This window comes from Pseudopipra pipra, chromosome 30 (genome assembly GCF_036250125.1).
Source record: "Pseudopipra pipra isolate bDixPip1 chromosome 30, bDixPip1.hap1, whole genome shotgun sequence".
NCBI lineage: Eukaryota > Metazoa > Chordata > Aves > Passeriformes > Pipridae > Pseudopipra > Pseudopipra pipra.
This window is the reverse complement of record NC_087578.1, coordinates 41,241-68,501: the sequence shown is the minus strand read 5'-3', so window position 1 is coordinate 68,501 and position 27,261 is coordinate 41,241. Positions and strand designations below refer to the sequence as shown.

The 27,261-nt window shown below is 57.5% G+C and overlaps 2 protein-coding genes across 2 annotated transcripts in view; one reads left to right on the top strand and one right to left on the bottom strand.

Annotated features, from left to right (window-relative positions):
• The window catches only part of LOC135404141 (beta-1,4 N-acetylgalactosaminyltransferase 1-like), a 70,050-nt gene that overhangs the window by 15,875 nt on the left and 26,914 nt on the right, over positions 1-27,261 (bottom strand).
• LOC135404120 (beta-1,4 N-acetylgalactosaminyltransferase 1-like) lies at positions 7-8,880 on the top strand. Its single transcript, XM_064638697.1, is given in 8 exon segments — positions 7-52; positions 1,160-1,299; positions 3,369-3,559; positions 4,556-4,696; positions 6,512-6,658; positions 6,660-6,674; positions 6,676-6,754; positions 7,952-8,880. Coding segments are annotated over 6 exon segments (612 nt in total). The 5' UTR covers positions 7-52; positions 1,160-1,299; positions 3,369-3,544; the 3' UTR covers positions 8,167-8,880.

Below are 27,261 nucleotides of genomic sequence, written 5' to 3'. Positions count from 1 at the left end.
CAGTTCGTGACCTACACCAACACCCAGTTCCACCCCGACACCGCCGACATCGGTGGGTACGGGCCGGGGGGGCACCCCCGGGGGGGCAGGGCCCACCTGGGACCCCCAAACCCCCAGTGCTCCCCCTCCCTTGACCCCTCCAGCAGTCCTGGGACCCCCCCAGCACCCCCAGGGCCCTCCATTGACCCCCCCGGACCCCCGGGACCCCCAGTGCCCCCTTGTTGACCCCCCAGCAGCCCTGGGACCACCCGTGCTCCCCCTCCATTGACCCCCCAGCACCCCCAAACCCCCAGTGCTCCCCTCCATTGACCCCTCCAGCAGTCCTGGGACCCCCCCAGCACCCCCAAACCCCCAGTGCCTCCCATTGACCCCCAGCAGCTGTGGGACCCCCAGTGCCCCCTTGTTGACCCCCCAGCAGCCCTGGGACCACCCGTGCTCCCCTCCCTTGACCCCTCCAGCAGTCCTGGGACCCCCCCAGCACCCCAAACCCCCAGTGCCCTCCCACTGACCCCCCAGCAGCCCTGGGACCCCCAGTGCCCCCTTGTTGACCCCAAAGCAGCCCCAGGACCACCCGTGCTCCCCCTCCATTGACCCCTCTAGCAGCTCTGGGACCCCCCAGCACCCCCAAACCCCCAGTGCCTCCCATTGAACCCCCAAACCCCCAAACCCCCAGTGCCCCCACATCGATCCCCCAGAACCCCTGACAGCCCTGGGACCCCCAGCACCCCCGGGACCCCCAGCAGGCCCCAGTCCCGCGGCATCCCTGGTACCCCCGGTGCCCCCAGCCCCGCCAGCACCCTCAGGAATTCCAGCACCCCCGGCCCCCCTCAGTGCCCCCCACGCCCCCCAGACCCTCCGGTGCCCCCGGCCCCTCCGGCACCCCCAGGAATTCCAGCACCCCCTGCCCCCCTCAGTGCCCCCACATTGATCCCCCAGGACCCCCGACAGCCCCGGGACCCCCAGCACCCCCAGGAATTCCAACACCCCCAGTGCCCCCAGCACCCCCCAGACCCTCCGGTGCCCCCAGGAATTCCAGCACCCCCCGGCCCCCCTCAGTGCCCCCTGCGCCCCCTGCCCCCCCCAGCCCCTCCCTCGCCCCCCTCCCCGCGTTGCCCCCCCCCCCGGTGCCCCCCCAGCCCCCCCTTGCCCTGCAGTGCAGTTCTCCACCGACGGTCACTCCGCCGCCTTCTCCATCCGCATCCGGCACCCGCCCACCCCCCCGCCTGTACGGCCCGGCCGGGACCCCCGGGGACGGCGACGGGGACGGGGAGAGCGCCGGGGACAGCGCCGGGGACGGGGGTGAGCACGGGGGAGACCCCGCACCGGCCCTGCCGGGTGACCCCAAACAGGCACTGTCTGTGTACCCCCAAACCAGCCCTGCCTGTCCCCCCAAACCAGCCCTGTAACCCCAAACCAGCCCTGCCCATGTCCCCCCAAACCGACCCTGCCCGTGTAACCCCCAAACCGACCCTGCCTGTCCCCCAAACCAGCCCTGCCCGTGTAACCCCCAAACCAGCCCTGCCTGTCCCCCCCCAAACCAACCCTGTAACCCCAAACCAACCCTGCCTGTCCCCCCAAACCAACCCTGCCTGTGTCCCCCCAAACCAGCCCTGCCTGTCCCCCCATACCAGCCCTGCCTGTCCCCCCCAAACCAGCCCTGCCTGTCCCCCCAAACCAGCCTGCCCGTGTAACCCCATACCAGCCCTGCCTGTCCCCCCAAACCAGCCCTGCCTGTCCCCCCAAACCAGCCCTGCCTGTCCCCCCCAAACCAGCCCTGCCCGTGTAACCCCATACCAGCCCTGCCTGTCCCCCCAAACCAGCCCTGCCTGTCCCCCCCAAACCAGCCCTGCCTGTCCCCCCAAACCAACCCTGCCTGTCCCCCCCAAACCAGCCCTGCCCGTGTGACCCCAAACCAACCCTGCCTGTCCCCCCAAACCAACCCTGCCTGTCCCCCCAAACCAACCTTGCCTGTCCCCCCAAACCAACCCTGCCTGTCCCCCCCAAACCAGCCCTGTAACCCCAAACCAGCCCTGCCTGTCCCCCCAAACCAGCCCTGCCCGTGTGACCCCCAAACCAACCCTGCCCGTGTCCCCCCCAAACCAGCCCTGCCTGTCCCCCCCAAACCAACCCTGCCCGTGTCCCCCCCAAACCAACCCTACCTGTCCCCCCCCAAACCAACCCTGTAACCCCAAACCAACCCTGCCTGTCCCCCCCAAACCAGCCCTGCCTGTCCCCGCACTGCTGCTGCTCCTGGTGCTCTCAGCATTCCCAGTGCAGGTTCCCAGTGCTCCCAGTGTGGGTTCCCAGTGCTCCCAGTGTGAGTTTCCAGCACTCCCAGAGCTCCCAGTGCAGGTTCCCAGGGCTCCCAGTGTGGGTTCCCAGCACTCCCAGCACTCCCAGAGCTCCCAGTGCAGATTCCCAACACTCCCATTGTGGGTTCCCAGCACTCCCAGTGCTCCCAGCGCTCCCAGTGTGGGTTTCCAGTGCTCCCAGTGTGGATTCCCAGCACTCCCAGTGCTCCCAGTGCAGGTTCCCAGTGCTCCCAGTGTGGGTTCCCAGGGCTCCCAGTGTGGGTTCCCAGCACTCCCAGTGCTCCCATTGTGGGTTCCCAGTGCTCCCAGTGTGGGTTCCCAGTGCTTCCAGAGCTCCCATTGTAGGTTCCCAGTGCTCCTAGTGCAGGTTTCCAGTGCTCCCAGTGTGCATTCTCAGCACTCCCAGAGCTCCCAGTGTGGGCTCCCAGTGCGGGTTCCCAGTGCTCCCAGAGCTCCCAGTGTAGATACCCACTACTCCCAGCATGAGTTTCCGTCACCCCCAGTGCTCCCAGTGTGGGTTCCCTGCACTTCCAGAGCTCCCAGAGGTCCCAGTGTAGATACCACTACTCCCAGTGTGTGTCTCCAGCACTCCCAGAGCTCCCATTGCGGGTTCCCAGTGCTCCCAGTGCTCCCAGTGCTCCCAGTGTGGGTTCCCAGCACTCCCAGCGCTCCCAGTATGAGTTCTCAGTGCTCCCAGTGTGGGTTCCCAGCACTCCCAGCACTCCCAGTGTGGGTTCCCAGTGCTCCCAGTGTGGGTTCCCAGCAATCCCAGCGCTCCCAGTGTGGGTTCCCAGTGCTCCCAGTGTGAGTTCCCAGCACTCTCAGCGCTCCCAGTGTGGGTTCCCAGAGCTCCCAGTGCTCCCAGTGTGAGTTCCCAGCTCTCCCAGCGCTCCCAGTGCGGGTTCCCAGTGCTCCCAGTGCAGGTTCCCAGCGCTCCCAGTGCTCCCAGTGCGGGTTCCCAGTGCTCCCAGCGCTCCCAGTGTGGGTTCCCAGCGCTCCCAGCGCTCCCAGTGCGGGTTCCCAGTGCTCCCAGTGTCGCCCCCCCCGCCCCGCCAGGGTACAACATCTCTGCGCTGGTGACCGTGGCCCACCAAGACGTTTCCTGCGCTACGACAAAACTGCGCGGGCTGATCGCCAGCATCCGCCGCTTCTACCCCTCCGTCACCATCGTGGTGGCCGACGACAGCCAGCGCCCCGAGCCCCTGTCCGGGCCGCACCTCGAGCACTACCTCATGCCCTTCGGCAAGGTGGGGCACCGGGAGGGCACCGGGGGGGCACCGGGGGCACCGGGGGGCACCGGGGGGGTACCGTGGGGCACCGGGGGCGGGGGGAGGCGAGGGGCAGGGGTGGAAGGGGGTGGGGGGGGCACAGACCCCTCACCGGGTTCCCTCCAGAGCGTTCCCTCATGGCTTCGACAATGTGGGCCTGGAGGGGCACAAGGGGGATGGAGGAGGGGGGTAGGGGGGCACAGACCCCTCACTGGGTCCCACTCAGATCCCTTTGGCAAGGTGGGGCACCGGGGGGGCACCGGGGGTCGGGGGGGGACACGGTGGGCTGAGGGGAGGCGAGGGGCAGAGGGGTGGAAGGGGGTGGGGGGGCACAGACCCCCTCACCAGGTTCCTCCGGGAGCGTTCCCTCATAGCTTTGGGCAAGGTGGGGGCCGAGGGGGGACACGGGGGGCTGAGGGTGGGCACAGGGGGATGGAGGAAGGGGGAGGGGGGGCACAGAACCCCTCACTGGGTCCCACTCAGATCCCTTGGGCAAGGTGGGGGGCCGGGGGGGCACTGGGGAGGGGGGACACGGGATGGGGGGCAGCGCTTTGAGGGGGGGGACAGGGGGGGTCTGGCAGGGCTGGAAGTCCCCCAGAGGTGGGGGGACGTGGGAAAGGGGGGGACTGGCAGGGCGGGGTCCCCATGGAGGGGGGACAGGGGGCTGGCAGAGCCTGTGGGACCCCAGGGAGGGGGACACTGGGGAAGGGGACACGGGAGGGGGCTGACGGTGGTTGAGGTCCCCAAAAAGGGAGGACGTGGAGGTCTGGCAGGGTGGGTGGGACCCCGGGGGGGGACACTGGGGGCTGGGACAAGGCTGGGGGGGTCCCTCGGGGACGAGAGGGCGGCTGGCAGGGCTGGGGGGTCCCCCCAAGATGGGGGGGGCAGGGCGGGTTCTGGCAGGGCCGCGTGGCTCAGGGGGGCCGTGGGGGGGGGGGTCGGGGGGTGTCTGAGGGTCCGCCCCGGCCCCCCCAGGGCTGGTTCGCCGGGAGGAACCTGGCGGTGTCGCAGGTCACCACCAAGTACGTGCTGTGGGTGGACGACGACTTCATCTTCACCCCCCGCACGCGGCTCGAGAAGCTCGTGGACGTGCTGGAGAGAACCAGCCTGGACCTGGTGCGGGCACGGGGGGGCAGGGGGGGGGCAGGGGGGGCCGGTGTGACCCCCGTGCTCTGGGGGAGGGTGGTCCCGGTGCTCGGTGCTGGAGAGAACCAGCCTGGACCTGGTGCGGGCACGGGGGGGCACCGGGGGGGCAGGGGGAGGCACGGGGGGCAAGGGGGCACCGGGGGAAACGCTGGGGAGCATGGGGGGGCACCGGGGGAACTCTGGGGGGCACGGGGGGGCACCGGGGGGAACTCTGGGGGGCACGGGGGGCAACCGGGGGAACTCTGGGGGGCACGGGGGGCACCGGGGGCAGGGGGGAGGCACGGGGGACACCGAGGGACAAGAGGGGGCAGTGCCGGCTGCCACAGGTGGGCTCTTCTGGGGGTCCCCGGGGTTTTCCTGGTGCCGGCACCGCCCCCAGAGCAGCCCCGTCCCGCGGGGGGGTGACACCGGGGGTCCCGGGGGTCCCGCGGGTGCCAGGGGTCCCGGTGCCGCGGGAGGATGATGCGGGGGGAGCGCCGGGGGGGGTCCCCGATGTCCCGGAGCCGGCGCAGCCCCGGCGCGTTTTCCCGTTCCCGTCCCGCGGGGGGGGTCCCCGTGCTCCCGGGGGTCCCCGTGCTCCCGGGGGTCCCCTGTGCTCCCGGGGGTCCCTCTGCTCCCGGGGGTCCCCCGTGCTCCCGGGGGTCCCTCTGCTCCCGGGGGTCCCTGTGCTCCTGGGAGTCCCCTCTGCTCCTGGGAGTCCCTCTGCTCCCGGGGGTCCCTGTGCTCCCGGGGGTCCCTGTGCTCTCGGGGGTCCCTGTGCTCCCGGGGGTCCCCGTGCTCCGGGGGTCCCTGTGCTCTCGGGGGTCCCTGTGCTCCTGGGAGTCCCTGTGCTCCCGGGGGTCCCGCGCTCCCGGTCTCGGCACAGCTCCCCCCTCAGCTCCCGTCCCGTCTCGTAGGCGGGGCGAATGCCGAGGGTCCGGGGGGTCTCGGGGGTGGTCTCGGTGTCCGTCCCCGGTGCCGCAGGCGGTCGGTGGTCCCGGGGGTCGCCAGGAAGCAGCGATGGGGCTGCCGGGGGCTTTGGGGGGTCCCCGGTGCCACCAGCGGGAGATGCTGGGGGTCCCGGAGGGTCCTGGGGGTCCCGGTGCCACAGGCAGGCGATTGCTGGGGGTCCCGGGGGGTCCTGGAGGTCCCGGTGCCACAGGCGGGGAGATGCTGGGGGTCCCGGGGGGTCCCGGGGGTCCCAGTGGTCCCCGCTGCCAGCCCAGCCCCGGCGCGGTGGCCCCGTCCCGTCCTGATCCCGGGGTTGGGCGGACCCTGGGGGTCCTCAGGAGTCCCCGGTGCCGCGGCTGAACGGTGCTGGGGGGTCCCGGGGGTCGCGGGGATCCCGGTGCTAGTGCAGCCCCACCCCAGCAGCCTCAGGTGGGCGGTGCCGGGCGGTCTCGGTGTATTCTCTGTTCCCATCCCCGCTGGGTGGTCCCGGTGTATCCCCCGTTCCCATCCCCGGCGGGCAGTCCCCGGGGGTCCCCGGTGTATCCCCCGTTTCCCATACCCGGCGGGCAGTCCCGGGGGGTCCCGGTGTAATCCCCCTGTTTCCCATCCTCGTTGGGCAGTCCCGGGGGTCCCGGTGTATCCCCCGTTCCCACCCTCGCTGGGCAGTCCTGGGGGTCCCGGTATATCCCCCGTTTCCCATTCCCGGTGTATCCCCCGTTCCCACCCTCGCTGGGCAGTCCCGGGGGTCCCGGTGTATCTCCCGGGGGTTCCCGGTGTATCCCCCGTTCCCCTCCTCGCTGGGCGGTCCCGGGGGTCGCGGCGCAGCCCCCCCAGCCCCCGTTGCCCCGGTTGCAGGTGGGGGGCGCGGTGCGGGAGATCACGGGTTACACCACCACGTACCGGGCAGCGGCTCAGCGTGCGGGGGGGCGGCGCGGGGGGGCGACTGCCTGCGGAACCCGGCCCGGCTTCCACCACCGCCTCGCCGGCTTCCCCGCCTGCGTCCGTCACCGACGGCGTCCGTCAACTTCTTCCTGGCCCGCACCGACAAGGTTCGCCAGGTGGGCTTCGACCCCCGCCTGCGCCGCGTGGCTCATCTCGGTGAGCGAGGGCCGGGGGGCGCCGGGGGGGGGGTTGAGGGCGTCCCGGGGAGCCCCGGGGTCCTGACGGGTCTGGGAGGGAGGTTTGGGGTCGTCCCGGGGAGCCCCGGGGTCCTGACGGGTCTGTGGAGGGAGGTTTGGGGTCGTCCCGGGGAACCCCGGGGCACTGACGGGTCTGGGAGGGAGGTTTGGGGGGGGGTTTGGGGGCGTCCCGGGGAGCCCTGGGGTCCTGACGGGTCTGGGAGGGAGGTTTGGGGGGGGGTTTGGGGGCGTCCCGGGGAGCCCTGGGGTCCTGACGGGTCTGGGAGGGAGGTTTGGGGTCGTCCCGGGGAGCCCCGGGGTCCTGACAGGTCTGGGAGGGAGGTTTGGGGTCATCCCGGGGAGCCCCGGGGTCCTGACGGGTCTGGGAGGGAGGTTTGGGGGGAGGGGAGGAGCAAGGGACATGGGGGGGGGGGGTCTGGGGGGGATCGGGAGGGGCTGGGAGGGTCCAGGGAGGTCCTGGGGGTGAGAGGACACCCGGGTGTCCCCACCGCGGGGTCGTGGTGTCCCCCCACGATGGGCCCACGGGGTCCGAGTTAAGGAGGGTGCCGGGGTCCCCCCTCAGTGGGGTCAGGGGGTCAGTGGTGGGAGGGGGATGCTGGGGGCCCCCACAGTGGGGTCAGGGGGTCAGGGGTGGGAGGGGGATGCTGGGGGCCCCCACCGTGGGGTCAGGGGGTCCCCCCTCAGTGGGGTCAGGGGGTCAGAGGTGGGAGGGGGATGCTGGGTGCTGGGTGCCCCCACCATGGGGTCAGGGGGTCCCCCCACAGTGGGGTCAGGGGGTCCCCCGCCACAGGGTCACAGGCTCAGAAGTGGGGGGCTGTGGGGATCTCCCCCACAGTGGGCCCGGGGGGGTCAGAGGTGGGAGGGCTGCCGGGATCCCCTCACCAAAGACCCTCGGGGTCAGACGGGGGGGGGATGTCGGGGTCCCCCCCAATAACCCCCCGGGGTCAGACAGGGGGGGATGTCGGGGTCCCTCCCCAATAACCCCCTGGGGTCAGATGGGGGGGGGGGATGTCGGGGTCCCCCCCCAATAACCCCCCGGGGTCAGACAGGGGGGGGATGTCGGGGTCCCCCCCCAATAACCCCCCGGGGTCAGAGGCCGGGCGAAGGATCCCGGGGCATCTCTGAGCCCTTTTGGGGTGCCCCCCTCGCCCCCCAGAGTTCTTCATCGACGGGCTGGGGGTGCTGCACGTGGGCTCCTGCGAGGACGTGGTGGTGGACCACGCGTCCAAGCTGGCGCTGCCCTGGCGGCGCTCGGAGGGCGAGCGCCAGTACAACCGGTACCGGTACCCGGCGGCGCGGGACGACAGCCTGCGGCTCAAACAGCGCCTCTTCTTCTTCAAGAACCGCTTCAAGTGCATGGCCGGGGACTGACACGGCCACCGCCCCGGCCACCGGCACGGCCACCGGCACGGCAACCACCCCGGCCACCGGCATGGCCACCGGCACGGCCACCGGCACGGCCACCACCCTGGCCACCACCCTGGCCACCGGCACGGCCACTGCCTGGGGGGGCTGACGGTGCGGTGACACAGGGACACCTCCAAGGGACACCCTCAAGGGACACCCCCAAGGGACACCCCCGAGGGACACCCCCGGAGCGCCCGCTGGGCCACTGGCACCGGAGTGGCCCCCGAGTGGCCCCTGGGCTGCCACACCCCGTGGGTCACCCCCAGAGTGGCATCAGTGCCACGGACACTCCATGGGCCACCACCCTGGCCACTGGGATGGCCACCGCCCGGGGGGTGCTGATGGTGACACAGGGACACCCCCAAGGGACACCCCCCGGGCCACTGGCCACCCCCGGAGCACCCCCTGGGCCACTGGCACCAGGGTGGCCCCCGGGCTGTCACACCCCGTGGGTCACCCCCCTGGGGTATAGGGGATGGGGCTGTCACACCCCGTGGGTCACCCCCAGGGGCATCACCGCCATGGACACTCCGTGGGCCACCACCACTGGGGTCCCACAGGGCCACTGAGGGTGGGATGGCACGGGGTCACCGCTCCTGGGCCACCCCGTGAGCCACCACTGCCCTCGGGGTGGCCACAGGGCTGCTGACACCTGGGTGACCCCCGAGTGACCCCTGGCCTGTCACACCACATGGGTCACCCCCAGAGTGGCCACCCCCCCATGGGACACCTCGAGGGTCACCACCCCCAGGCCACCACCGTGGGCCACCACCCCTGACTGTCCCCGGGGCACCCCCGGGACACCCCCAGGGCCACTGACCCCCCCCCGTGGGCTACCCCCAGGGCTGCCATTGCTGGCCACCTCCAGGGTGGCTCCACCCCCCCGGAGCACCCCTGGGGCCACCCCCAGGGCCACCCCCACCCCCAGGGCCACCCCCGGGGCCACCTCCAGGGCCACCGCCATCGGCTGCTCCCGGGGTTGCCCGGGGGGCACCGACACTGGCCCCACCCCCGGACCACCCCCGGGGCCACCCCCGCGGCCACCCCCCCCACGGGCCACCTCCAGGGCCACCCCCACCACGGGCCACCCCCAGGGCCACCCCCGGGGCCACCCCCAGGGCCACCCCCGGGGCCTCCTCCAGGGCCACCCCCACCACGGGCCACCTCCAGGGCCACCCCCAGGGCCACCCCCCCCACGGGCCACCTCCAGGGCCACCCCCGGGGCCACCTCCAGGGCCACCGCCATCGGCTGCTCCCGGGGTTGCCCGGGGGGCACCGACACTGGCCCCACCCCCGGACCACCCCCGTGGCCACCCCTGGGGCCACCCCCCCCACGGGCCACCCCCGGGGCCGCCCCCCCCGGAGCCCCCCCGGGCCACTGCCATGGGCCACCACCCAGTGCCACCCCCAGGGCCACGCCGGGGGCCCTGGAGCCCCCCCCGCCCCCCCCCCCCCCGCGGTGTTTTTAGCTCTTTTGTACTTTGGGGGGTGGGGAGCGGTGTTGGGGTTCCCCCCCCCGGGGTCGGGTCCCCCCTCCCCTGACTGTCCCCCCCCCCGCCCCCCCCCCGGTTTTCTATTGTACAGCCCCTCCCCCCGCGCTGCCCACGGGATTTTTGTGCCAAGTCTCGGCCCCTCCCCCCGGGACCCCCCCGGGACCCCCCCGGGACCCCCCGGGACCCCCCGGGCCTGTTGGGGAAGGGGTTGGGGGAGGGGCTGCCCCCCCTGCCCCCCGCCCTTTTCTACCCAATGGATGGTGAGATTTTAACCAGCCTGAAATCGGCCTCTTTCTGCCCAAAAATGGGGCGGGGGGGAGGGGGGAGGGGGCAGGACCCGCCCAGGCCCCGCCCCGTCTGGGGGGGCTGAAGGGTGAGGGAGGGGCTGTAGGGGATATGGGGGGGATATAGGGGATGGGGCTGTAGGGGATGGGGGGGCTGTAGGGGATGGAACTATAGGGGATATGGGGGGGCTATGGGGTATTGGGGGGCTATAGGGGATGGGGGGCTACGGGGGATATAGGGGGGCTGTAGGGGGATATAGGGGGGGCTATGGGGCATTGGGGCACTATAGGGATATAGGGGGGCTATAGGGGATGGGGCTGTAGGGGATATAAGGAGGGCTATGGGGTGTTGGGGGGCTATAGGGGATGGGGCTGTAGGGAATATGGGGGGGCTATGGGGCATTGGGGGGGCTATAGGGCATGGGGGGCTATAGGGGATGGGGCTGTAGGGGCTATGGGGGGCTATGGGGTATTGGGGCTGCTACAGGGGATGGGGGGCTATAGGGGATATGGGGGGGCTATAGGGGCTATGGGGGGGCTATGGGGCATTGGGGGGGCTATAGGGGATGGGGGACTCTGGGGATATGAGGACACTATGGGGTGCAGGGGGGCTATAGGGGAGATGAGGAGATGGGGGGTGAGGGGGCGTGGCCCAAGCGAGGGGTGTGGTCTCACTGGGTGTGGCCTGTGTGGGTGTGTCTCCTCATGGGTGTGGCCTGTGGGGAAGGGGGTGGGACTTGTCCAAAGGGATGGAGGAGCCCTCTGGGCACCCCCTTCCCCCCCCGGGTCCGTCCGTGCCAAGGACACGCCAAGGACACGGACACGGCAGGGACACGGGACAGGCGTGGGACAGGGACACAGCAGGGACACAATACAGGCATGGCACAGGGACAGGGACACAGCAGGGACATGTCAGGGCCATGGATGGGGTGGGACAGGAACAGGAACACAGCAGGGAGATGGGACACGGATGGCACAGGGATGGCACAGGGACACAGCAGGGACATGGGACAGGTGTGGGACAGGGACACAGCAGGGACATGTCAGAGCCATGGACAGGGTGGGACAGGGACACACCAAGGACATGTCAGGGACATGGACGGGGTGGGACAGGGACAAGGACACAGCACTATCCTGAATGGATGAACATCTGGAGAACAGACAGACCTGGATGGACAAACATCCCTGAGAACAGACAGTCCTGGATGGATGAACATCTGGAGAACAGACAGTCCTGGATGGATGAACATCCTGAGAACAGAGAGTCCTGGATGGACAAACATCTGGAGAACAGACAGTCCTGGATGGACAAACATCTGGAGAACAGACAGTCCTGGATGGACAAACATCTGGAGAACAGACAGTCCTGGATGGACAAACATCTGGAGAACAGACAGTCCTGGATGGATGAACATCCTGAGAACAGACAGTCCTGGATGGACAAACATCTGGAGAACAGACAGTCCTGGATGGATGAACATCTGGAGAACAGACAGTCCTGGATGGATGAACATCTGGAGAACAGACAGTCCTGGATGGACAAACATCCTGAGAACAGACAGTCCTGGATGGATGAACATCTGGAGAACAGACAGTCCTGGATGGATGAACATCTGGAGAACAGACAGTCCTGGATGGATGAACATCTGGAGAACAGACAGTCCTGGATGGACGAACATCTGGAGAACAGACAGTCCTGGATGGATGAACATCTGGAGAACAGACAGTCCTGGATGGACAAACATCCCTGAGAACAGACACCAGGTCCCTCCACCCCGTTTTCTCTCCCTCCCCCTGCCCCAGTGACCTGAGGTGGCACAGAAGAACCTCCAGGTCCTGGCCAGGACATTTCCCACCCCTTGTTCTGCCCCGTCCCTGCCATGCCCAGGTCCCACCCCCTCCAACCCCACATATCCATGTACATGTACATATGTGCACACAAATAAGACACACACAGGCACAGGGATCATTTCCACAGCCCATGGATGTCCCTCCAAGACGTTGGTTGAGTTCCTTCAGCAGGTTCTGTCCCCCCTGTCCCTCTCCCAGGGCAGGAGGGCTGGTTCCAGCTGCCCCAGGAGCTGCCAGGGGGTGGATGTGGAGCAGCCCTCGCTGTCCCTGGGAGTTGTGCCACACCCTGGGTGTCACTCACCACCAATATTCCCAACCTCACGGGGTGTTCCCACCCCAGATCAACCCCCCTGCAGGGACTCACCGCCTTTCCTGTCCCTCTGCATCCCCCCGGAGCACCCGGGGCCTGGAACAGAACCAACCCCACGGATCTGCCTTTGCTGGGGGCAGGACTGACCCGAGCTGTCCTCCCTCACGTGCACCTCGGGGGCTTCACCCCCTCCTGCAGCCCCTGGAGGCCTTGTCTGGGCAGGGCCACCTCGGCTGGTGGAGCCCCTGCTGCTCCCTCGGGGGTGGCCTCGGCTATTGCAGACCCCAGGGTTTGAAGGTCCCACCCCACACTGGGATTTGAACAGTCCCTCGTCCCATTCCATTTTCCCAGAGGCTGGCACATGACAGGGAACAGGATCCCTCCACCCCATCCCGAGCTCTCTGGCCCAGGGCTCCACAAGGCTGGTTTTGGAACGAGTCCCGTTGTCCCACCCTGTTCCCTCTGGGGGCCACTTGCTTTTCCAGGCCCAGGACGGTGTTCTGGGCAGTGCCAGGGGCTCAGGGGGTGTCTCCAGCCATCCAGGGGTTGTTCCCACCACTGTCATCAATCCCAGGCCTCCCCATACTCATATTTGGACCCTCCCCCCCCGTCCCACAGGGGCTTTACCCACTTGGCCCCTTGATCCCAGCCCAGGTTTCTCAGCCATGGAGTGTGGAAAGTATTGCTGAAACATGGTTAATAGAAAGGGGACATGAGAGAGATGCTATAGCTCTGGTCCCACGGTAAGAGAAAACTGTCAGAAGGTCACTGTGTTTGAGAAACTGGGTACGTGACAGAAGAATAGTGTATAGCAGATGGGAAAGCAGAGCAAATAGCAAACAAGTAACCATAAGAAGGTTAAAGAAACAGCATTTGCGCAAATATAACTTAGGTAATTAGGAGCCAATGAGGAGCTTAGCTTTTGTAATATGTATGAAGCTAATTTGTAACCTTTATAAGCACAGAGCACGCAGCAGTAAAGTTGGATAAGTTATTGATCAATTCTGTGGTCTAAAAGTGTTTTTATCCCGTCGTCTACAACAAATGGTGACCCCGACTCCTGACTTCGACTCCTGACTTCGACTTGACTCTGACTCAACTAAAAAAGGACTTCTCGACATAAAGAAGACCTTTCGACTGGATTTAAAGAAACGGGGGAATCACGGTTGAGATGGCAAGGTGGAGCCTTAGCAGTGAGGCTGGTCGAAAACAGTTGGCATAAAGGTGCAACTGCGGAAAAAGTTGGCATAAAGGTGCAACTTCGGACCCGGAGCGTTGTATAGTCAAGCTCTGCCGTACGTGCTGCCGGACCCTGAAAGGGCTGCAACAGCGCTGACGTAGGTATGGATAGGCAAGCAGCATATAGTTTATTTTCTGCATTTTTACAGAAAAAAGGGGTTAAAGATTTAGATTTAAAAAAGGAACTCCCTGAATTACTTGATTATGGTACTGAAAAAGGGTGTTTTATTAATCCTCATACTGTGCATTCCTTAGAGGAGTGGCGTAAATTTGGTGATAAAATATGGGAGGCTGTTTTAGATGATGATAAAGTTGCAAAAAAGCTAGGAAAGCTTTGGAAGGTGGTTTATAATACATTGTTACAACATGAGGCTGAACACAGAGCAGCAGAACAAGCACTAAATGTGAGACAGCAGAACAAAGAGTATAAAAATGCTGATTGGTTTTCTTATAAGCCTTCTCCCCCAGCTATGCAGACAGTTCACCTCCCCGCTGTGCCCCCTGATCTTTCTAAAATAAATACAGACGGGTTGCTGGAATCAGAGACGTCTGCAGCTCCTACTGCACCACCTCCCCTGGCCGATGTGCCCAGTGGTCAGACTGACCCTCGGTCCAAGCCTCCTCCTCCTGCTCACTCGACCAAAGAGCCTGTCCCTGGGGCATTCAGTGACCTGGCGGAGGCCGTGGTGAAAGAGCGGAGAGAATCTTGGGCTGCACTTGCTAAGCACTGTATGGAACAGGGTAAATCTCATGGGCTGCAGGCTGTAGATTCATATGCTTTTCCCGTTACTTATGCTTTGGATGGGCAAGGAGGAATGAACGCTGTAATTACTGCATTAGATTGGAAATTTTTGGCACAATTGCGAAGTACAGTCAGTGAATTTGGATTACATGCTGAACCAACTAAACAAATGTTAGATTATTTTTGGTATACACATCTTTTATTGCCGTCTGATCTCCGATCTATAACTCGTATGATATTAACTGAACATCAACAATTGTTATTTAATGCACATTGGCAAGCGTTAGTTCATGAAAGTGTAGCAGAACAACGGCCACCCGGAGACCCTTTGCATGGTGTCACTGTAGAGGAATTAATGGGGTTAGGGCCGTTTGCACGCCCTGAGGCACAAGTTCATCTTGGTCCAGATAAGATTAGAGAGGCAATGGATCTTGTTAGAAGAGCTATAGACAGAGTTAAGGAACCAGGAGGAGTACCTTTGTATATGAACTTAAAACAAAGAAAAGATGAATCATTTGGAGAATATGTTGACAAGTTAACAGCTGCCATCACTCGAGCAGGAGTACCAGATTATATGAAAGGAACTATGTTAAAGCAGTGTGTGTTACAAAATGCTACTTCAGCAATTAAACAAATAATAAGTACGATGGGTCCTTATTGGACTATTGAAGAGTTATCAGAAAAAGCATTAGTTGTTCCCACAGGGGAAAATGCATTTTTAGTTAATGCTATTCAAGATCTAGCTAAGGGACTTAAAGAGCAAGCTCAAAGTTCCCAAGCTCAGGTTTTAGCTGCTCTTGCACCCCTTCAAGCAAAAGCACATAATTTTGCAGAAGGAAAAGCTCGATCAAAATGTTATCGGTGTGGAGCCACTGGACATTTCCGAAAAGAGTGCCGAGCAACAGGAATCTGGTGTCAGCAGTGCCAGAACTCCACCCACAACACTGCTGCCTGCCGAAATCGTTCGGGAAACTCACGACGGAGCGCGAGAAGCAGCAGTGGCCGCGCCAAGACACAAGTCGTCGCCGCAGCACAGACAACTCCAGCCAACAATTTTTCACAGAACAAACCACTCCACGGACAGGAGAGCAACTGCAATCTACCCCAGCCGACAGTTGCGGATTACAACCCACCTCAACCAACACTCTCGGATTACAACCTGCCACAGCCTCGGATTGGATTTGGCAACAGCAGTAGAAGTTACTTTGTTATCCACCCAACCTCAAAAGATTCCCACCGGGATTTATGGACCCTTAATAATAAACAAACAAGTGTTTGGTGCATTGCTGATAGGAAGATCATCAGCTAGTCTTGCTGGATTATTTGTGTTACCTGGACTTATTGATGCTGATTGCACTGGACAGATAATGGTTATGGCATATACTATTTTTCCACCTTTAAAAATTCCTAAAGGACAACGTTTTGCTCAACTAATACCCTTACCACAGTTCACAAAACCTTTGACCAATGATCGGCAATTAACGCAACGTGGAGATCGTGGATTTGGTTCTACAAGGGGACTTACCTTATTGACATTGGATTTAAGCGAACGACCAAAACATAAAGTTACAATTATCTGGAAAGATCAAACAAAAACACTGGATGCTTTACTTGATACAGGAGCAGACTCTAATATCATAGCACCTCATTGTTGGCCGAGACATTGGCCTCTGCAACCTTCTACTACAACTGTGACTGGCATTGGGGGTGCTTCAATTGCTGTGCGAACTCCTACTATAAGCATAGAAGTGGAAGGTCGTGTAGCTAATGTTGTTCTGTCTGTTGTACAACTTCCACCAACAGTACAATGCCTAATAGGGAGAGATGTCTTAACACAAATTGGAATGAAACTTTCCAATGATCACCCTTTAGAGAAATAGCCATTACTTAGTCTTTCCCAATTCCTATTACTTGGGTTGTTGATACTCCAGTATGGGTCAAGCAGTGGCCTTTAAAACGGGAAAGCCTGGAAATTGCTCATCAGTTAGTACAGGAACAATTTGATCAAGGACATTTAAAACTTTCTACTAGTCCTTGGAACACACCCATATTTGTAATAAAGAAAAAGTCAGGAAAGTATCGATTATTGCATGACCTGCGAGCAGTTAATTCACAAATGGAAGCCATGGGAGCTTTACAGCCTGGACTACCAAATCCTGCAATGCTCCCTATGGACTGGTCTTTACTGATTATAGATTTAAAAGACTGTTTCTTTACAATTCAGTTACATCCTCGTGACACTAAACGTTCTGCTTTTACATTACCTGCTATTAATCGAGAAAAGCCTGATCAAAGGTTTGAGTGGACAGTATTACCACAAGGGATGAAAAATAGTCCTACCTTATGTCAACTATATGTGGGTACTGCCTTACAAGCCTTGCGAAGAAGATGGCCTGACTGCATAATCTATCACTATATGGATGATATTTTGTTTTGTCAACCTGAAGAGTTTGTACATTTCTTAATTTGTGGCAATAGAGCATGGTCTGGCATTCCTAAATACCCCATTGGTGGACCATGTTACTTGAGAAAATTGACTATGTTTACACCCACTATGAGACAAATAACACAGTTGAAAAGGAGAAATATTCGGAACAAACGAGACACTGAATTTGATAAATACTGTAAATCAGTAGAAAACCAACCCATTAAATTTTGGTCACCTATGGCAAACTTCTTTGCATCTATATTTGCCCCCATTGGAGCAAAAAAGAGCCTAATTCTTGTCCAAAGAACAGCTTGTTGGGCAAGGAATCAGATGAATAGAACGTCAAAAATTTTGGGAGAATTGGCTCATGACTTTGATGAAATAAGACATGCTGTTTTGCAGAACAGAGCAGCTATAGATTTCCTATTGCTGGCTCAGGGACATGGATGTGAGGAATTTGAAGGCATGTGTTGTATGAATCTTTCTGATCACTCTCAGTCCATCTACCAAAACCTAAAAGAAATGCAAAGTCATTTGAATGACTTTGAAATCCAAAAAGATCCTCTCAGAGAATGGTTAGCAAAATTAGGCTTAGGACCATGGCTTGCTGAGATCACTAAACAAGCTATTTCACTTTTGCTGATATTGTTGGCTGCTTTATGCGTCGTTCCTTGTGTTTTTAAGTGTATACAGAACATGTTAACGAAAGCAGTGAATGATGTATTTTTAACACTGTCTAAAGAAAACGGGGGAAGTGTGGAAAGTATTGCTGAAACATGGTTAATAGAAAGGGGACATGAGAGAGATGCTATAGCTCTGGTCCCACGGCAAGAGAAAACTATCAGAAGGTCACTGTGTTTGAGAAACTGGGTACGTGACAGAAGAATAGTGTATAGCGGATGGGAAAGCAGAGCAAATAGCAAACAAGTAACCATAAGAAGGTTAAAGAAACAGCATTTGCGTAAATATAACTTAGGTAATTAGGAGCCAATGATGAGCTTAGCTTTTGTAATATGTATGAAGCTAATTTGTAACCTTTATAAGCACAGAGCACGCAGCAATAAAGTTGGATAAGTTATTGATCAATTCTGTGGTCTAAAAGTGTTTTTATCCCGTCGTCTACAACCATGGAGAACCCGGGAGATGGTGTCCAGGGCAAATCCACCCCTCCATCCCCAGCCCATCTGGGTGTCACACCCCTTCCCTGCTGACCTGGGGTGTCCTGGGTCCACTGATCCCGAAATGATTCCCCCTTGTGGTGCCAGTCCAGACCCACCTGAGACACTCAGACCTGTCTGTTGTTGGGGTGTCCTTCAGGATCCCAGCTCTGGGCTCCCTGTGCATCTCCACGATGGATTTTACACCCAGCCTCTCTCCCCGGGCAGCGATTTCTTGCCCCAGTGCACCAAAACCACCCCAGGTGGGTTTCCCTCTGCACTTCCCACTGGCCTTTTTCCATGGATCCAACCACCCCCCGAGCATTTCCCACCCCCCGGGGCAGGGACAGTGGAGCCGTTTCTGTCACTCAGAGACACCTGAAGTCAACGGGACGACCTTCAGCTCTGTCTGACCCCCCTTGTCCCTCGGCGGCTTCTGCCCCTGCCCACCTGGGACCCCGTGGGGCAGCTTCCATGTCCGAGGGGTCCCGGATTTCCATGTCTGAGATGTCCCGGATTTCCATTTCAGAGGTGTCCCAGCTTTCCATGTCCAAGGTGTCCCAGATTTCCATGTCCGAGGTGTCCCGGATTTCCATGTCCGAGGTGTCCCGGATTTACCTGTCCAAGGTGTCCCGGATTTCCATGTCCAAGGTGTCCCGGATTTCCATGTCCAAGGTGTCCCAGATTTCCATTTCTGAGGTCTCCCGGATTTCCATGTCCAAGCTGTCTCAGATTTCCATGTCCGAGGTGTCCTGGATTTCCATATCCAAGGTGTCCCAGATTTCCATTTCAGAAGTGTCCCGGATTTCCATGTCCGAGGTGTCCCGGATTTCCCTGTCCAAGGTGTCCCAGATTTCCATGTCCAAGGTGTCCCAGATTTCCATTTCAGAAGTGTCCAGGATTTCCATGTCCAAGGGGTCCCGGATTTCCATGTCCAAGGTGTCTCAGATTTCCATGTCTGAGGTGTCCCGGATTTCCATGTCCAAGCTGTCTCAGATTTCCCTGTCCGAGGTGTCCCAGATTTCCATTTCCAAGGTGTCCCGGATTTCCATGTCCAAGGTGTCCCAGATTTCCATGTCCAAGGTGTCCTCACCTCCGGGGGCTGAGGGTTCCTGTCCCCTTCCCAGTGCCCTGTCCACGGCTCCATCCCAGGATTGCTTCACTCCCACCCACTTCCATGTCCTGGGCTGGGACATCCCGGCCCCTGAATCCGAAAAATCGGTCCGAGGAACTGCTCAGAGACTTTTTTATCTTTAAGCAGCCAGGTCTTTGTTCATTCAACGTTGGGAGCAAGCCAGCTCGCGCTGGACAAACTTGCTCCAAGGCTTCACCCAAAATCAGCATTTTTATCCAATCTTCAGCTGTGATTAAATGCATATTCCAGTGATTCCAACCTCTATCTCTGCATATCAATAATAGGTGGAGTATAGGTGGAGCTCAGGGGGGCTTGGGGTGGTGCTTCTCTTGGCCCTCAGTCCTGAGGGGACTTCCACTCTTCCTCCGTGGGTCTGGGGGCTTCAACTCCTCTTCCTCAGCTTGACCTTCCTTCTCCTCCCTTGTTCTTGACCCACTCACTGAAGCTTGGGAAAAGCCCTGGCTCCCGGCCTATTCCTCCTCTTCCAACATCTCCCTGATCCTGCTGCCTCTCTGATTTATCCCCTCTGGGCCCAGGACACGTTCCTGGACTATTCTCTTGCGAGAAACAGAAACCCAGTCGGGCAATTTCCAATCAGAATTTTATTATGTGATAAAAGCAAACTCGGCGCTGGGTGATCAGGGAAGGGGCCCAACAACTCCTGTCACACCCGAAGAAGACATTTGTCCTACATTTATTTCCACCTACTACATGAATATTCATTATACATAAGCATGAACATTACACATTGTTAAGTACATGAGTATAAACATTACACATTGTCAAATCAGACTTTCTGCAGATGTTCGCTTGTTATCTATACCAAGTTATACATTTTAGGAAAGGTGCTATTATCCAGCTAACTAAACAAAATTCTCTCACTATAAATCCCACACAAGGTAAAAGGGAGGTAACTTGTTTTATCCCTTTACAGGGGCCCAATTAAGTTTTACAACTCGTCTTTCTTTTCTCTCCAGATCATATTGACCTCACACTGTTTTCTCTTAATTAGCCCGAATCATTTTCTCGGTTTATCACACTCTGAAGCTTTGCTCCAGTCAGTGGAACAGAACGAGCACAGATGGTTTGGGATGCTGGGGGCCCAAATTTCTCAGTGAACTCCGTTGGGCCTGGCCTGTCTCACCCCGGAGCCCCCGTCAGCAGGGTCACTGGGCTGGGGCTGGGATGTCCCTGCTCCTCTCCCAGCTCACCCGGGATGGGCTCGGGGTCAGCTCTGGGCTGGGGCTGGGATGTCCCTGCTCCTCTCCCAGCTCACCCGGGATGGGCTCGGGGTCAGCTCTGGGCTGGGATGTCCCTGCTCCTCTCCCAGCTCACCCGGGATGGGCTCGGGGGGGTCAGCTCTGGGCTGGGGCTGGGATGCCCCTGCTCCTGTCCCAGCTCACCTGGGATGGGCTCGGGGTCAGCTCGGGCTCTGCCTCCTCCTCCTGCTCCGAGGGGAACTGCTCTGGGCCTGGATCTCTTCTCTACAGGTGTGGCTGCTGCCAAGGTATATAATACATATATATTTTATATATAAATACGTGTGTAAGATCAGCTCTGGCTCTGCCTCCTCCTCCTGCTCTGAGGTGAACTGCTCTGGGCCTGGATCTCTTCTCTATAGGTGTGACTGGTGCAAATGTATATAGTACATATATATTTTATATATAAATACGTGTGTGAGATCATCCCTGGCTCTGCCTCCTCCTCCTGCTCTGAGGTGAACTGCTCTAGGCCTGGAATTCTTCTCTATAGGTGTGGCTGCTGCCAAGGTATATAATACATATATATTTTATATATAAATACGTGTGTGAGATCAGCTCGGGCTCTGCCTCCTCCTCCTGCTCTGAGGGGAACTGCTCTGAGCTTGGATCTCTTCTCTACAGCTGTGACTGCTGCCAAAGTATGTAATACATATATATTTTATATATAAATACGTGTGTAAGATCAGCTCTGGCTCTGCCTCCTCCTCCTGCTCTGGGCCTGGATCTCTTCTCTACAGGTGTGGCTGCTGCCAAGGTATATAATACATACATATTTTATATATAAATACTTGTGTGAGATCAGCTCTGGCTCTGCCTCCTCCTATATAATAACATATAATATATATAGTGTATATAATATGTAATATGTAGTACAGAATATAGAATATGTAACAAATGCATTTATATACAATAATACATAAATATTTATATAATATAATAACATATATAATAATAACATAGTATATATAATAAAAATATATTATATATATTATTATATATCATAATATATATAATAACATATACAATATGTAATATAAAATATAGAATATGTAGCAAACACATTTATACATAATAATATATATAATATGTAATATATAATATAGAATGTGTAACATATACATTAATATATAATAATACATAATAATATATACAATATGTAATATATAATATAGAATATGTAACAAATACATTTATATATAATAGTATATAATAATATATATAATACGTAACAAATACATTTATATATAATAATATATAATAATATATATAATATGTAATATAGAATATAGAATATGTAACAAATACATTTATTAATAATAACACATAATAATATACATAATATGTAATATAGAATATAGAATATGTAACAAGTACATTTATATATAATAATATAAAATAATATATAATAATATATATAAAATGTAATATAGAATATAGAATATGTAACAAGTACATTTATATATAATAATGTAAAATAATATATAATAATATATTAACATATAATATAGAATATAGAATATATAACAAATACATTTAGATATAATAATATGTAATAATATAAATAACATGTAATATAGAATATAGAATACATAACAAATACATTTAGATATAATAATATATAATAAAATATATAACATGTAATGTAGAATATAGTATATGTAACAAACACATTTATATATAATAACATATAAAAATATATATAATATGCAATATATAATATAGAATATGTAACATACACATTTATATATAATAACATATAATAATATGTATAATATGCAATATAAAATAAAGAATATGTAACAACTACATTTATATACAATAATATATAATAATATATATAATATGTAATATAGAATATAGAATCTGTAAAAAATACATTTATATATAATAATATATATAATAATAAATATAACATGTAATATATAATATAGAATATGTAACAAATACATTTATATATAATAATACATAATAATATATATAACATGTAATATATAATATAGAATATGTAACAAATACATTTATATATAATAATATATAATAATATATATAATATGTAATATAGAATATAGAATATGTAACAAGTACATTTATATATAATAATATATAATAATATATATTATATGTAATATAGAATATAGAATATGTAACAAGTACATTTATATATAATAATATAAAATAATATACATAACATGTAATATATAATATAGAATATGTAACAAGTACATTTATATATAATAACGCAAAATAATATATAATAATATATTTAACATATAATATAGAATACAGAATATGTAACAAATACAGTTATATACAATAATACATAATAATATATATAATATGTAATTTATAATATAGAATATGTAACAAATACATTTACATATAATAATATATAATAATATATAATATGTAATATAGAATATAGAATATGTAACAAATACATTTATATATAATAATATAAAATAATATATATAACATGTAATATATAATACAGAATATGCAACAAATACATTTATAAAAAATAATATATAATAATATATACAATATATAATATAGAATATCGAATATGTAACAAATACATTTATATAAAATAATACATAATAATATATATAACATGTAATATATAATACAGAACATGTAACAAATACATTTACATATAATAACATATAATAACATATATGATATGTAGTATAGAATATACACATTTATACATAATGCTATATAATAATGTGAGTTATTCCCTGCTCCAGCTGCAGTTTGAGTGCCCGTGGTTCCCGTTGCTCTGTTTTCCTCCCCCTCCCTCTGATAATCATCTGAACAAAGAGAAACAATAAATAAATGAAACAAACATTAACGGGCAAGCAAATCAGAAATAATACATCCGTAATAATCAATAAAAATCGCCCGAAGCCACGCCCCCTCTCCGGGCCCCGCCCTGTGTCTTGTTTACTCCAGGCCACGCCCCCACCGCGCCCTGACCCCGCCCTCTTGCGCGTAACTGCTGAGGCCCCGCCCCTTTGACCAGAGCCCCGCCCCTTTTCCCGTCGCCTCTATTCATTGGGTAACGACCTTGGAGAGAGAAGTGGCCACGCCCCTTTGTCACATGACCACGCCCCCCGTTGCCGCGGCAACGCATTGGCGGGCTCTGAGGCCCCGCCCCTTCGCCCGAGCCCCCGCCCCTTTGCCCATCGCCTCTGTTCATTGGGTAACGAGCTTGGACAGGGGGTGGCCACGCCCACCCGTCCGATGGCCACGCCCGTCCGATGGCCACGCCCCTGTTGCCGCGGCAACGCCGTGGCGGGAGCTGAGGCCACGCCCCGCCCTGCTCAGGCCACGCCCCCCGAGCGGGAGCGAGCGCGGTGAGACCGGGGGGGCTCGGGGGGGATTTGGGGGCTCTGGGGGGCCCGGGGGGTGAAACAGGGGGTAAAACCGGGGGTCCGAGCTGGGGAGGGGGATCGGGGGGGTTCGGGCGGGGGGTCAGCGGGGCCACGAGATCGGCGGGACCCGGAACAAAGGGCGGGCGGGGCCCGGGGACACGGGGGAGCCCCGGGGGGACGGGGGGGCTCGGGGGGGGGGGTGACCCCCTTCCCTGGGATTTCACGGCCCAGGATTGACCGCTCTTCCCAGGATTTTGTGTCCCGCGATCGAGCCCTGTCCCCCCAGTCTTTGCGCCCTGGGATCGACCCCTGGTTTTCACAGGATTTCATTCCCGCGGATCTCCCCCCCCTTTCCCCCCAGGATTTCATCCCCTCGGGATCCCCTTTTTCCCAGGATTTCACCCCCTCGGGATCTCCCCCTTTTCAGAGGATTTCACCCCCTCGGGATCTCTCCCTTTCCCAGGATTTCACCCCTCGGGATCTCCCCCTTTTCCCAGGATTTCACCCCCGCGGGATCTCCCTTTTCCCAGGATTTCACCCCTCGGATCTCCCCCTTTCCCAGGATTTCACCCCCTCGGGATCTCCCCCTTTCCCTCCAGGCTTTCACCCCCTCGGGATCTCCCCCTTTCCCAGGATTTCACCCCCTCGGGATCTCCCCTTTCCCCAGGATTTCACCCCCGCGGATCTCCCTTTTCCCAGGATTTCACCCCTCGGGATCTCCCTTTTCCCAGGATTTCACCCCCTCGGGATCTCTCCCCTTTCCCCCCAGGATTTCACCCCCGCGGGATCTCCCCCTTTCCCAGGATTTCACCCCAGCGGGACCTCCCCCCCCTTTCCCCCCAGGATTCCACCCCAGGGACCTCCCCCTTTCCCCAGGATTTCACCACCCCAGGGACCTCCCCCTTTCCCAGGATTTCACCACCGCGGGATCTCCCCCTTTCCCCAGGATTTCACCCCCGCGGGATCTCCCCCTTTCCCAGGATTTCACCCCCGCGGGATCTCCCTTTTCCCAGGATTTTCACCCCTCGGGATCTCCATTTCCCGGGATTTCACCCCTCGGGATCTCCCTTTTCCCAGGATTTCACCCCCTCGGGATCTCCCTTTCCCAGGATTTCACCCCCTCGGGATCTCCCTTTTCCAGGATTTCACCCCCTCGGGATCTCCCTTTTCCCAGGATTTCACCCCCTCGGGATCTCCCTTTCCCAGGATTTCACCCCCTCGGGATCTCCCCCTTTCCAGGATTTCACCCCCGCGGGATCTCCCTTTCCCGGGATTTCACCCCCTCGGGATCTCCCTTTCCCGGGATTTCACCCCTCGGGATCTCCCCCTTTCCCGGATTTCACCCCCTCGGGATCTCCCCTTTCCAGGATTTCACCCCCTCGGGATCTCCCTTTCCCAGGATTTCACCCCCTCGGGATCTCCCTTTCCCCAGGATTTCACCCCCTCGGGATCTCCCTTTTCCCAGGATTTCACCCCCGCGGGATCTCCCTTTCCCGGGATTTCACCCCCTCGGGATCTCCTTTCCCAGGCTTTCACCCCTCGGGATCTCCCTTTTCCAGGCTTTCACCCCTCGGGATCTCCCCCTTTCCCGGATTTCACCCCCGCGGGATCTCCCTTTCCCGGGATTTCACCCCCGCGGGATCTCCCTTTTCCCAGGATTCCGGTGCCCCCATGGACGAGCGCCAGACCGTCCTGGCCGCGGTCCAGGAGCTCCCGGAGGAGCAGTTCCAGGCCCTGAAGGTGCTGCTGGAGGGCAGATCCCGGGGGGCTCCTGCTGGCGGCGTCGCGCCCGGAGCTGTGCCGGCTCCTCCTGCAGCGCTTCCCGGGCCGCTCCCGGGCCCCTGCTCGCCGGGACCCTCGGCCAGCTCGGCCGCCCCGACCTCATCCGGCGCTTCCAGCTGCCCCTGGAGCCGGGAATTCCCGACGGCGGAGCCCCCGCAGCGACCCCGAGCCCCGCCGGGAACCCGCCGGCCCCGGGACGGCAAATCCCGCCGGGAATTCCCGCCGGGGATGCCGCTCGTTCTCCGGGATCCTCCCCGGCGCGATCCCGACTCCCGGCGGGAAGGGGCTGCTGACGGAGAGGGATTTGATGCAGATCGCCCAGAAGCTGGGCCGGGAGTGGCGGCAGGTGGGAATCCTGTGCCTGGGGCTGGAGCAGAGCCGCCTGGAGCAGATCGAGCAGGAGAACCCCGGCGATCCCGTCCTCTGGAATTTCCAGATGCTCCGGGAGTGGCGCGGCGGGGAGCGACACGAGGCCACGGCGGCGCGGCTCCGCTCCCGGCTGGAGCCCGTCCCGCTGGATCCCGGGATCCTCCTCCTGCTCTGCAGCCTCGAGGGGCCCTGAGGGACCCCGGGACACCCCGGGCTTTGGGTGGCACCCGACGGGGACCATTAAAATGGGCTTTTATTCCAGGAGTCTGGAGTTCTGCGGGCGTTCCCAGTGACATTCATAGGATTTGGGGGATTTTGGGGGATTTGAGGGGGTTTTAGGCAATTTTGGGGATATTTTTGGGGGGATTTTGAGGATTTTGAAGGGAAATTGGGGGGATTTGGGGGTATTTTTTGGGTATTTTGGGGGATTTTGAAGGTGGATTTGGAGGGGTTTTAGAGGATTTTGAGGGGATTTTGGGGGTAGTTTTGGGTATTTTGGGGGATTTTGTAGCGGGATTTTGGGGGGGGTTAGGCGATTTTGGGGTATTTTGTAGGGGGATTTGGAGGGGTTTTTAGGGATTTTTAGGAGATTTTGGGGTATATTTTGGGTGTTTTGGGGAGGACTTGGAGGGGTTTTAGGGGACCGTTAAAAATGGGGTTTTATTTCAGGAGTGTGGAGTTCTGGGGTCGTTCCCAATAAAATTTTATAGATTTGGGGGGATTTTTGGGGGATTTAAGGGGGTTGGGGCCGAATGGGGACCTTTAAATGGGATTTTATTCCTTAAGGGTGGAGTTCTGGGTAATGTCTGATTGAATTTGGGACACAGGGACATCAAATGGGGGGTTATTCGTGGAATGTTGGGGTCATCGATGGCACAGAGAGAGGGACCGGGGGACCCTCGGCAGGTGACACCTGGCTGGGGGGCAGGGACACACCTGGGGGGCAGGGACACATCTGGGGGGGCAGGGACATATCTGGGGGGGCAGGGACACATCTGGGGGGCAGTGACACACCTGGGGGGCAAGAACACATCTAGGGGGCAGGGACACACCTGGGGGACAGTGACACAAGGACACACCTGGGAGGGGAAGGAAACACCTGGGGGGCAGTGACACCTGTCTGGGGGGGCAGTGAGACACCTGGGGGGCAGGGACACATCTGGGGGGATGGAGACACACCTGGGGGGACAGGGACACACCTGGGGGGACAGGGACACACCTGGGGGGCAGGGACACACCTGGGGGGCAGGGACACAGGGACACACCTGGGGGGCAGAGACACATCTGGGAGGGGCAGTGACACACCTGGAGGGCAGTGACACACCTGGGGGACAGGGACACACCTGGGGGCAGGGACACACCTGGGGGGCAGAGACACAGGATCCAGGGAGAGCTCAGAGCCCCTTCCAGTGCCCAAAGGGGCTCCAGGAGAGCTGGAGAGGGACTGGGGACAAGGGATGGAGGGACAGACACAGGGAATGGCTTCCCAGTGCCAGAGGGCAGGGAGAGACGGGATACTGGAAGGAATTCCTGGCTGGGAGGGTGGGGAGGCCCTGGGATGGATTTCCCAGAGGAGCTGTGGAGTGCCCCTGGATCCCTGGGAGTGTCCAGGTTGGATCCCCCTGGGATGGTA